Genomic DNA, 12,490 nt, shown 5'->3' on the forward strand with positions numbered 1-12,490 from the left:
AGCTTGGAATTATTATGCAAATCTCTCCTACAAAGTTTATTTTGAGAAGAGTTTCAACATAGTCCACTTGGCAGGTTTCCAGATTTGTGAGGCATTAGCTGCCAACTAAGACTGCCAAAAAGAACAAGATTTCTACATCAAACTTAACCTACTGACAAGTCAGGTCACATAGCTCAACCCTAAAACGTACAAAACCTCTGTAAACAGAGGCAAGAATAAGAATTCTAGCTGTAATTAATATAAAAGAAAAAAGACTAAGGGGGTATAAACCTGTCACAAATTGGCATCAGGAGCGCACAGTTATTTTTAAATGTAGTTTAAAGACTAAAGATAGAAATGAGCCCAGCCCCAGTTCATGTGATTTGTATGAAGAGCAGATAAATAAGATCTGATTCCAGGCTGTTTTGATATGTGTTGCACATGTCTGGAAAGAAATGGGGTGCAAAACAAAGTGTTTTCTGCTGCTGAACTTGGTTGAGGAGAAGACACTGCCGTGTAATAGTGCATTAATCCTGAAAGAGGAAGAATGAAGAAATATCAAATAGCCTGATGTTGTCAGCTCAATAAAGAGATCAGTGATTGAATAAAAAATAAGTGTGGATGAGTTTTAAACTCCTTTTGATGAGAACATAAAAATAACATAACTGCCCACTTAATAAGTTTTACAGTCTGTTTCAATCCTATCAGCCTGGACTGGAGCCAGGTCAGGAATAATAAGTAGGAGGCAACAGTGGTGCCGAGCGGAGGGCTCTGGTAACGTAACTTTATAATGCACCTTTTAAAGGGAGTTTCTCTCTCGCTTTGTAACTCTCCCTCTGTGTGTGTCTAATAAAAAAATGCTGCAGACTTTACACCTACTTTTCCCAGGTGTAAAATTTCAGACACAATATCCTCTGCGGGCGGTGACAAATCAGAGAGAGCAGCTATTTTAAATTTTCCATTCCCTCCTCCGGTATTCTGCAGCTCTTAACAGGAATTCCTTGAAATACATGTTGCATGAGACCAAACGTGCAATCCTTTTGTAACAAAGGATTAACGTAGTTTGGCTGTTTATAATACAATACAATAATAGGGCCGCAAATCCTTAGCAAATATCCTCCAAAGAGTCTACATGCGAGGCAGTACTTAAGCACAGTGGCACTTTGAGCCAAATGCTAACATCAGCTTGCAAACAAGACAATGCTAACATGCTGATGTTTAGAAGATATAATGTTTACCATTTTCACCATTTTAGTTTAGCATCTAAGCATGCTCACATTTGCTGATTAGCATTACAGCTAATGTAATTTAGTTACATTAGTTTTGCAGGTATTCGGTCACCAAAGTATTTGACAAGTTAAATTGGCTGATAAATTAAATTGATTGATGACCTCATTGTGGTGCTAGATGAAAAATTGAATCACCAAAGTTATTGCAATTCAAACTGAGGAGGACATGAATATGCATCCAATAGATGTCAAGATACTGTCAGAGTCAAAGTGGTGGACTGACTGACTGACAAAAATACAGATGCAGTGTATACAAGTGCACCTTCCTTTTAAAATCTGATGTGACAGGCTCCTCCTCTACAGTTGCTTCTACAGTCCACTGTATACACACACCAGCTTATAAAATGAATCAACTTTAGCTGATTAAACAGTATTTTGTCCGTCTGCCCAGTCAGTTTAAGCAGAGCAGAAACACAATGTTGTACTGGTCCATGTATGAAAGCGGCAACTGCATTTAACTCAACTGCGTGTCAATACACAATCCTGTTTGTCAAAAGAGACAACAAGGAGGTATGTAGGTGTTTCTAACACAGTTGGGTGTGTGTGCTATTTGTGTGGTCGTTTATGACATCGTTTAAGGACATGCCTCACTTGATGGTACTGTTGTTTATTATCAGTCAATAATTGCTTCCTTTGTCACCGAAGCTGTCATTGAAATTGGGTGTGTTCTTGTTGGTTCACTGTCTAATTAGATGTGCCTCACCTGACGATGATGCTGTGCTCATTTTTGACTAATTCTAGATGCTTCTGTACATGTATTATGACGTTATATTATGACGTTGGTTTAAACATATTTGTTGATTTCAGCAAGTCTATTAGCAACTTTTGACTTATCGTGCCAGAGCTATAACTCTGTTGGTATTGATAGTATGATGAGATGGTGGTGTTTTTGGTTTTTACTTGTATACTTCAATGCACCTAACATAAATGTAGACTTTGCTGGATTAATGGCTGTAACTGTATTACAAGCTGTTTCTAATATTTTTGCTTCTATATATGTAATAAGGTGGACAGAAATTGGAAAACTTCCAATATAATGAAGTCCATTAGAACAACCCCAAAAAGTACAGTCTCAAAATATACCACAGAGGTGGGGTGTCCTATTACTCTAAGGTTTTGAGATGCTGACCATGTAATAGCAACGTCCCCGGTTTGAGTCTGGATAGAGACTTTTGACTGCAGGGTTCTCAGTGTCCCTATAAGAGTGAAAGCACGTCCCTAACAGACAAACATTTTAACATGGTGGTTTCATTCTATTTCACTTCATAACATTTCAAGTCATGAGGTGACTTTTCAATCAGTTCAGAGTTTCAATCAGCGTTCAATTGCTTTAATTGTCCCCACCCTATTTAAATGCCACACCTGTCAGCTGTTTTTAAAAGTGCAGAGCCAGACCTCTGTCAGTCATCCATCAGTCATCCCTCAGTCATCATCACAGTAGAGACGGTACATGCTTCTTTCACCATTATCTTTGTAAGTATTCCTTTTACTCTGATTTTATTAAACCACATGTTTACAGTTTTTATTCTTAGTTGTTGCTATGGATATTGCTATACCTACTCCGTCTCTCTGACTTGCTAAATAAACGAGACACCAGCAGGCACTGTACAGACTTCTCCTTTCATTTTATTGAACCTAATGTTATGATTATTGTGTATTGTAACAAATATGCACATGTTGTGATCATTTTCAGCAGTGTTGTTGCATGACACAGGCAGTTAATTGATCAAACTTGATTGATTACAAGCATACAGGAATTAACCTGTTCAGTCAGATGAGACCTGATCTGATCAGATCTTCGAATTAAAATACACGATAAAAAAAGTAGGAAAAAAAAGTAAAAGGATATCCAAGCAAGAGCTTAACTGATTATGCAGACCTGTAACAAAGACTGACGTTAATTTACAGTGCAGCAGTTGGCTCACACGTCTGGAAATGTTTGCCAAACTAGTTCTTCTTTTGTGTCTTCAGATTCATCTGTGGTTAGAGTGATACTGTATGTGTGAGTGGCTGCTGAGATCCATGATCTTGCCACTCCCTACTTTCGACATTTAATTGCATCCATATCAAAACACATTGACTTTGATTTTAAACTTTGGGTGCTGACCAGTGGTGGAAAATAACAAAGTGCATTTACTCAAGTGCTGTACTGAAGCACAATTCTGAGATACTAGTACTTTACTTGAGTATCTCCATTTTTTGCTACTTTCCACTTTTACTCAACTACAGGGAAATGTTGATCTTTTTACTACATTTATCTGATAATTTACTGGTTAATTTGCAGGTTCAGATTAATAATACAAAATGTAATCAACAAATAAATTATGATGTATTGTTATAGGTTAAGATTAGACTTTATTGATCTCCAAGGGGGAAAGAAAGATACCCAGTAGTATGTAAAGTAATTAGAATTAGCACCACCTTTACCAGCATCAACATTAAAGTGAGGAACACATTAAAACATCAATAATTATAATCCAATAATATTAATGTAATATACCTGTGTGGTATTATTACGTAAAAAGAAGTACTTCTTCCACCTCTAGCAATGATCTGCCATCTGGGGCACTGGGAGTTTTCCTGATGGGAAGCTTGACAACTGGGCCGATGCCACGCAAAATATGCATATTTTTAAATAAACCCAGCCCCTGCTTAAATAAAATAACCAAGTGCTGTGTTTCTGACTGGCCCAGGTGAGTGGGCTGCTGGCCCACTGCAGTTGGGTATTTCATCTGTCAGCCTCTCTCTCTCTCAGCCAATCAAGTTGCGTTTCATTGGTCATATGACACAGTGCTAGAAATTCAAAGGCTTTTAAATTTCAAAATCTGCTGAGACAGATTTGCTTCCATACAATGTGCTGTCAATGTCAATGTCCCTTTTCATGAACTGACCAATCACAGCCTGGATGCGGCGGGACATTAAAAAAAGAATGTGGCTTTGTTGAGATCTAGATATCGTTACCTCAACAAACTGTTACCTCGATAATATTAAAAGAAAGATGTTTCCTTGTTCCTTTCCTGTCCAGTGCAGCACTCAATATTAACTTTGTGTGCTCTATCAAACTTAATGCTATGTTGTGTGGTCCTGTTGAGGTGGTGCATTATGGCATGTCTGATTTGTGCTACAGAAAAAATGTACATCACATGACAGTGACCAGTGTCTAAACTGCTAAAATACTGGGACCATTCAGTAGCCACTGACCGACATTGTTTACCTTTGCCACCATGCATTGTGAGTTAAAATACTGGGTCTGTAAAATGCTAATTTAACCATCACAGGACTACCAAACACCTGTTTCTAAACACTGCTTTGTGTCGCTGATTTACCCTGCTGTTAATTTAGTCAATTATCTGCACCTGCAAGTTATATTATGAAGAAATGTGACTTATTTCAGTGCCGCATTTAAAGCTTGCACAGTGACACACTGTCATAAGGGTTGCAACAGCCTGACTCATGCTGGGTACATATCTTAAAATGACACAATACAAAACACATTGTCATAACAGACATTAATTAGATTGACAGTCTAACATGTGCAGTCTTCTGGCAACAGTTTAATATCAACATGTCAGGGTGAGTATTTGTTTAAAGTCATGTTTATTTTAAATGAATATTAAACTCATTTCTGCTTATTCACAGGGTAACAACATGTGCAAGCTAACGCTAACTGCAGGTAAGGCACGCTGGTCAAGCAAATGTTTCCATTGACCCAAATCACTAAAACACAGTTTTAGTAATTTGGGTGAACTGACCTGTTTAGCTTTGTTTTTAACCAAACACTGACCACTTCTATCACTTTGAAGGTCTCTGTTTGATCCTCGCAAGCTTGGGTAAGTTTATAACATACATTCATCATAATCAAAGGTCTAACCAGCAGATAAATAATGTCCCTAAGTCGATAATTGTTGGTCAACAAGGATCTTGATATAACTGATGTCTTCAAAAACCAATTAAAACCATCATGATTTTCTTCCATGTCTCAGCCTCCTCCTCCAGGCTGGTATGTTACTATGACAGCTTGGCAGAAAAAAGAGCCGATGGCGGGAGGTTCACTGTCTCAGATATTGATCCGAACCAGTGCACCCACCTGATCTATGGCTTTTCTGGCATTAACAACCAACATCAGCTGGTCCCCAGCAGTGAAACGGACATACAACGCTATCAGTCCTTTACTGGACTCAAAACCAGGTCAGTGCTTTAGCCTATAAATATTGTGGGAATGATATTGAGTTTTGTGTTTTGTTGAATAAAAAATACTTAACTTTTGTGCTCCCACAGAAATCCACTGCTCAAAACCCTGTTGTCAGTTGGTGGCTTGACCTTTAACTCACAAAAGTAAGTAACTTACAAGAACATGTACACATTTTTGTGCCAGTACAAGTATACACAGCACTTGTTGGTATTTTCCTGACCATGAAACTTGATTTGCCCATAAATGCAGTATTTGTGTGCTTTGCACAACATGGTTTCATACAAATGAAGTCGCACAAGGTGAGATGCTGGTATTTTAATAAATAAGTTATAAAATACGTTAATTTCATGATTACATCAGCAGATGCAAACAAAATAGCGATGTAAATTTTAGCAACTACAAAATGATGCAAATACACACTTAAATATAGTCAAACCAGCAGAAATACGTATACCCGATACCTCCAATACATTATGTAGAACCAAAAGCAGGTTGCTGGGAAATAATTACAGAAATATGTGGGAAAGAAAGTGGTCAGTATTCTTGGGATCTGCAAATACCAACTGGATTTGTGGTTGCATTAAAAGATTTTACTTAAATTCTCTAAACTATTTTACTCCTACTATACTTGCGCAAAATGTATTGTAGACTAATACAGAGGTCAGTAACTGCACATTGTAGTTATGTGGAACATTTTCATCATTATTCGTAATTACGTGTGAAAAACATGGTAACCAGACCATTTGCACAAGACTGTGTATTTGCATTTGCACACATGACCTTGTGCTTTGTGCAGCTTTTTGTATTCATGCTTTTAAAACAGAGCCCTTAAATGCAGTATGTGGAGTGTCTTCTTGAGAGGACTGTTTTGTTCCAACCAGATTCCGTACAATGGTGTCAACACAAAGCAACAGAACAAAGTTCATCCAGTCTGCTATCACACTACTGAGAAAAAATGAGTTTGATGGGCTAAACCTTGACTGGAGGTTCCCTGGCGAAGCTGGAAGCCAACCAGAGGACAAGAGGAGGTTCACACAACTGTGCAAGGTCAGATCCTGAATTTCTCTTCTGGGACAGACACGGTCAGAAGTATGCCATACTGTATGAAAACATAAGCTTTTATATTTAACTGAGTTTGAACCATGCTTCTGTGTTGTATAGGAGCTCAATGAGGCCTTTGTGGCTGAGGGAAACGTAACTAACCGTGACAGATTGATAGTCACTGCTAGTGTCTCTGCTGAGAGAGAAACCATCGATGCCAGTTATGAAGTCGCACAGATTGCCATGTAAGACTAACTGAATGTAATTCTTGACATTATACCCATGATTAGCTGTCGTCATGTTTTGGTGAACGTGATCTCTTCTGCATTTTATCAGGTACCTGGATTTCATTAATGTACTGACATTCGACTTTCACGGCCCCTGGGAAAGTGTCACAGGACATCACAGCCCCTTATACCGGGGATCCCAAGACACTGGAAACTACTCTAACACTGTAAGTACAAGGACTTGAATTTTAACTCCCTTCTAAACACCTTTCTATTCATCCTAATTATTTTTTTTCTCCAAATTTTAGGACTCTGCCATGCAGTATTGGCGGCACCAGGGAGCACCTACACATAAATTAAACCTGGGGTTAGCGGCATATGGTCGAGCTTTTGACCTCTCCTCTGCATCCAACGATGTTGGAGCACCAGCCAGTGGTCCAGGTGAAGATGGCTGCTACACCGGTGAAGAAGGATTCTGGGCCTCTTATGAGGTAAAACTGCAAGCCGTGAATATAATTAATTAATCTATAATCTATAATCAATAACCTTATTAAAGGCCAACAGCTTTTACTGTATTTGTTGTGATTTCTAATTACATTAATACATTAAATCTAAATGTGACATTTCAACCTTCTTTTCAGACTTGCCTTTATCTTGAAGGTGTTACAACCCACCTGATAACTGATCAGAAAGTTCCATATGCCACGACAGAAAATCAGTGGGTTGGATTTGATGACAAAGACAGCCTTGATACAAAGGTAATCATCTGTTTAATTCGAACTATTGCACAGTAATTGCAAATGGTTAAACACATTTTGACAACATGACTTCAGCTTTTTAAGTGTTTTCTTCCTCATCCTCTCAGGTCAGTTACCTAAAAACAAATAACTTCGGAGGAGCCTTTGTCTGGTCTCTGGACCTGGATGACTTTAGTGGACAGTTTTGTAAACAGGGCAACTACCCCTTCATCAGCCACCTGCATAGTCTCCTGGTTCCAGGTAACAAAATATAAAAAGTGTCTATCCTATCATGTCATGGTGTGAATTTTATTTAATGTCATCAGCAGTAATGTAATCTCCTTGTATTTAAATTCATTATTTTCATTATGCAGATTGCAATGTGTGCTCTTTATATTTAGAAATCTCAGTAGTCATGCTCAGTGGTATTAAAATATGATGTGATGATCAAGAAGGGTTAAAGAGCAATTAATACAATAACTGACTCTGATTCTTTTAGGTTTTCCTGGCCTTAGTCCAAGTCCTACAACCACGACCACCTCAACTACCACAACCAAAACCACAACAAGTCCCACAACCCCTTCTAGAACCACAATAAAGCCCACGACCACATCTCCCCATACTACAACCACAACAACTCCCCCAACCACGACAACTCCCCCTACCACAACCACAGCAACTCCCCCCACCACAACAGCTCTCCTTACTACAACAACCCCCCCTACCACAACTACAACAATGCCAACAACCACAACTCCTTCCACCACAACCACAGCAGCTCCCCCTACTACAACAGCTCTCCTTACTACAACAATCCCTCCTACCACAACTACAACAATGCCAACAACCACAACTCCTTCCACCAGAACCACAGCAGATCCCCTTACTACAACAACTCCCCTTACCACAACCACAACAATCCCCCTTACCACAACTACAACAATGCCAACATCCACAACTCCTTCCACCACAACCACAGCAGCTCCCCCTACTACAACTCCCCCTACCAGAACACCCCCGACCACAACTACCACTCCCCCGACCACAACTACAAAAATGCCAACTACCACAACCACAACATCTCCCCCAACCACAACAGCTCTCCTTACTACAACAACCCCTCCTACCACAACTACAACAATGCCAACTACCACAACACCCCCTACAACAACCACAGCAACTCCCACTACCACAACAGCTTCCCGCACTACCACAACAGCTACCCCTACTACAACAACAATGCCCACTACCACAACCGCTTCCCCTACTACCACTACAACACCCCCTACCACAACCACAGCAAGTCCCCCCACCACAACAGCTCCCCCTACTACCACAACAGCTACCCCTACTACAACAACAATGCCCACTACCACAACCGCTTCCCCTACTACCACTACAACAATGCCAACTACCACAACTCCCCCTACAACAACCACAGCAACTCCCTCCACCACAACAGCTCCCCCTACTACCACAACAGCTCCCCCTACTACCACAACAGCTACCCCTACTACAACAACAATGCCCACTACCACAACCGCTTCCCCTACTACCACTACAACTCCCCCTACCACAACTTTAACAATGCCAACTACCACAACACCCCCTACAACAACCACAGCAACTCCCACTACCACAACCGCTTCCCCTACTACCACTACAACTCCCCCTACCACAACTACAACAATGCCAACTACCACAACACCCCCTACCACAACCACAGCAACTCCCCCCACCACAACAGCTCCCCCTACTACCACAACAGCTACCCCTACTACAACAACAATGCCCACTACCACAACCGCTTCCCCTACTACCACTACAACTCCCCCTACCACAACTACAACAATGCCAACTACCACAACACCCCCTACCACAACCACAGCAACTCCCCCCACCACAACAGCTCCCCCTACTACCACAACAGCTACCCCCACTACAACAACAATGCCCACTACCACAACCGCTTCCCCTACTACCACTACAACAATGCCAACTACCACAACTCCCCCTACAACAACCACAGCAACTCCCTCCACCACAACAGCTCCCCCTACTACCACAACAGCTCCCCCTACTACCACAACAGCTACCCCTACTACAACAACAATGCCCACTACCACAACCGCTTCCCCTACTACCACTACAACTCCCCCTACCACAACTTTAACAATGCCAACTACCACAACACCCCCTACAACAACCACAGCAACTCCCACTTCCACAACAGCTTCCCCCACTACAACAACAATGCCCACTACCACAACAGCTTCCCCCACTACAACTCCCCCTATGACAACCACAACAACTCCCCCTACTACAACAACAGCAACTCCCCCTACAACTCCCCCTACCACAATGACAACAACTCCCCCTACTACCACAATATCTCCCCCAACCACAACAGCTTCCCCCACTACAACTCCCCCTATGACAACAACAGCAACTCCCCCTACCACAACTACAATGCCCACTACCACAACTGCTTCCCCTACTACCACTACAACTCCCCCTACCACAACTACAACAATGCCAACTACCACAACTACAACAATGCTAACTACCACTCCTTCTACGACAACCACAACTCCTCCCACTATCACAACCACAACAGCTACTCCTACTACAACAACAATGCCCACTACTACAACCGCATCCCCCACTACAACTCCCCCTACGACAACCACAACAACTCCCCCTACCACAACAGCTCCCCCTACTACTACAAGTCCCCCTGCCACAACCACAACTACAACAATGCCAACTACCACAACTCCCCCCACCACAACAGTTCCCCCTACTACTACAACTCCCCCTACGACAACCACAACAACTCCCCCTACCACAACAGCTCCCCCTACTACTACAAGTCCCCCTGCCACAACCACAACTACAACAATGCCAACTACCACAACTCCCCCCACCACAACAGTTCCCCCTACTACAACTCCCCCTACGACAACCACAACAACTCACCCTACCACAACAACTCCCCCTACCACAACTACAACAATGCCAACTACCACAACTCCCCCTACCACAACCACAGCTACTCCCCCCACCACAACAGTTCCCCCTACTACTACAACTCCCCCTACGACAACCACAACAACTCACCCTACCACAACAACTCCCCCTACCACAACTACAACAATGCCAACTACCACAACTCCCCCTACCACAACCACAGCTACTCCCCCCACCACAACAGTTCCCCCTACTACTACAACACCCCCTACCACAACCACAACAGCTACTACTACCAGATTTAGAGGAAATGTCTGTGCTGAAAAGATAAATGGGCATTTCAGCTACCCTAATGACCCAAGTCTTTATTACAACTGTGCCAATGGGATAACCCACATCCAAAAGTGCTCAGATGGTTTGGTCTTTAAAGAAAGTTGCAAATGCTGTAACTTTCCCTAAACAGTTGCACTTTAATCTTCCTACTGGCAATAAGTGGTAATATTTAATCTTATCAACAGAAGGGGGGCAGTGTCAAAAGCTGTCATATGTATAATTTCTTCTAATTATTCAGTGTTGAGTTTAATGTGAGGAGAATGCTTAATAATGGTCATGCTTGTCCTCACTGAAATGTCAAAACAATACGAAAATGGTTGAATCTTTTTATTTCCTCCTCTTTTCAGTTAAACAACAAAACTGTGCATTAAGGTCATGACACCAAATCTTTCAACATTTAGTGAACTATACTTTTGTCGATTTGCAACTGCGTGTACATGTTAAGACTGGCTATGTCCTCCCATCCATGTCTGTCAATATACAATGTTATTTATATTATTTTATTCATCAATACATAATATGAGCTTGTACTGTGTATTTACAATTGTTGTCATGTTGCTGTCTGTTCATTGTAGGTGTATCTAAATCAGTTGGGTGTGTATGTTCTTGTTTTATTTTTCTGCCTTAATTAATTATGTGATTGTTGCATATATATATATATGTCATTGTTGGTGTATCTAACTCTACTGTATGGGTGTGTCCTTGTTGGTTTATGTTTATCCATTCCGTGATTGGATTTGTCTTACATAAAGATGTTGTTGCTTATTGCATATCTTTATATAATATAATGTCTACATGTAAATACATACAAATACATATGACTAAATTAATAAGTTAATAATAATATTTAAAAAAAATAAAATACCAGTTTCCCAGACAAATCTTGGCACATTTCCTTTGATTTTGTTCTATGTTTGGTTGTGTGTTTGTGAGATAAATTTTACAATATATTGTGGAGACAAGCTGCCTAAATGTCACCCATGGAAAAGCCACTCAAATGAAGGTATGAATTAGAAAGCACAGGAGCAAAACTTGTTTGTCAAACATTTATTGACACCAGAGCCACCTACTGCATTGTAAGATGAACTACTCTGCAATGTAAAGAAAACATTGAGGTTTTAAGTCACTTGTGAAGTGACTCTGTGCCTGTTGTGAGACTCTGTGGACTATGCTCATTGAAGGTTTATGTAAATCATTTGTTTTTTTGTATTTAGATTGGTAGGGGACATTTGAAGCTAGTTTAACAAGAATGCGAGAGACTAAACAGCCCAATAAAGTACTATTTATTCATATAAAAAAATAAAATAAAATGATTCCATCTAATGTGAACTACTACTGCAATTACCTTATTTTTCGGACTATAAGGCGCACTTAAAATCCTTTAATTTTCTCAAAAATCGACAGTGCGCCTTATAATCCGGTGCGCTTTATGTATTAATTCTGGTTGTGCTTACTGACCTCGAACCGACTTTATGTGGTACACGATTCTCAAAAATCTGTCAAAATGTTTTAGTACGACTTTGGTAAGCTACGAAGCCGCACCGCTTGATGGATTGTCGGAGCATTACGGCTACCGTAGTCAGGAGCCTCGCGGAGTAATACGTACTGTGCTTCAACAGGTAAGGACCCCAAAATGGCACCTGTTAAGAGACATGCTTACGAAGCGGATTTCAAGCTCAAGGCTATCAGTCACGCAGTAGAACATGGGAATATGTTTATTTA

At 40.8% G+C, this 12,490-nt stretch overlaps 1 protein-coding gene across 1 annotated transcript; it reads left to right on the forward strand.

Moving 5' to 3' along the window:
* Positions 1 to 4,916: 4,916 nt before the first annotated feature.
* LOC139288405 (chitinase-3-like protein 2) lies at positions 4,917 to 10,894 on the forward strand. The gene is made up of 12 exons (XM_070909687.1): positions 4,917 to 4,941; positions 5,072 to 5,098; positions 5,252 to 5,456; positions 5,547 to 5,603; positions 6,342 to 6,507; positions 6,622 to 6,746; positions 6,838 to 6,955; positions 7,037 to 7,219; positions 7,370 to 7,486; positions 7,594 to 7,726; positions 7,965 to 7,979; positions 10,659 to 10,894. Exons 1-12 carry the CDS (start codon positions 4,917 to 4,919, stop codon positions 10,892 to 10,894), a joined length of 1,407 nt encoding a protein of 468 aa, XP_070765788.1.
* The last annotated feature ends 1,596 nt before the right edge of the window (positions 10,895 to 12,490 follow it).

The sequence above is a fragment of the Enoplosus armatus genome, chromosome 8 (genome assembly GCF_043641665.1).
Source record: "Enoplosus armatus isolate fEnoArm2 chromosome 8, fEnoArm2.hap1, whole genome shotgun sequence".
NCBI classification, from domain to species: domain Eukaryota; kingdom Metazoa; phylum Chordata; class Actinopteri; order Centrarchiformes; family Enoplosidae; genus Enoplosus; species Enoplosus armatus.

What these genes read in the sequence shown, in the direction of transcription:
- LOC139288405 (XM_070909687.1), top strand. Translation starts at nt 4,917, where the DNA reads ATGTGCAAGCTAACGCTAACTGCAG. An exon ending in TTGACCTTTAACTCACAAAA is followed by an intron (nt 5,604 to 6,341) that starts GTAAGTAACTTA and finishes TGTTCCAACCAG; the next exon opens with ATTCCGTACAATGGTGTCAA. An exon ending in GGTTCACACAACTGTGCAAG is followed by an intron (nt 6,508 to 6,621) that starts GTCAGATCCTGA and finishes TGTGTTGTATAG; the next exon opens with GAGCTCAATGAGGCCTTTGT.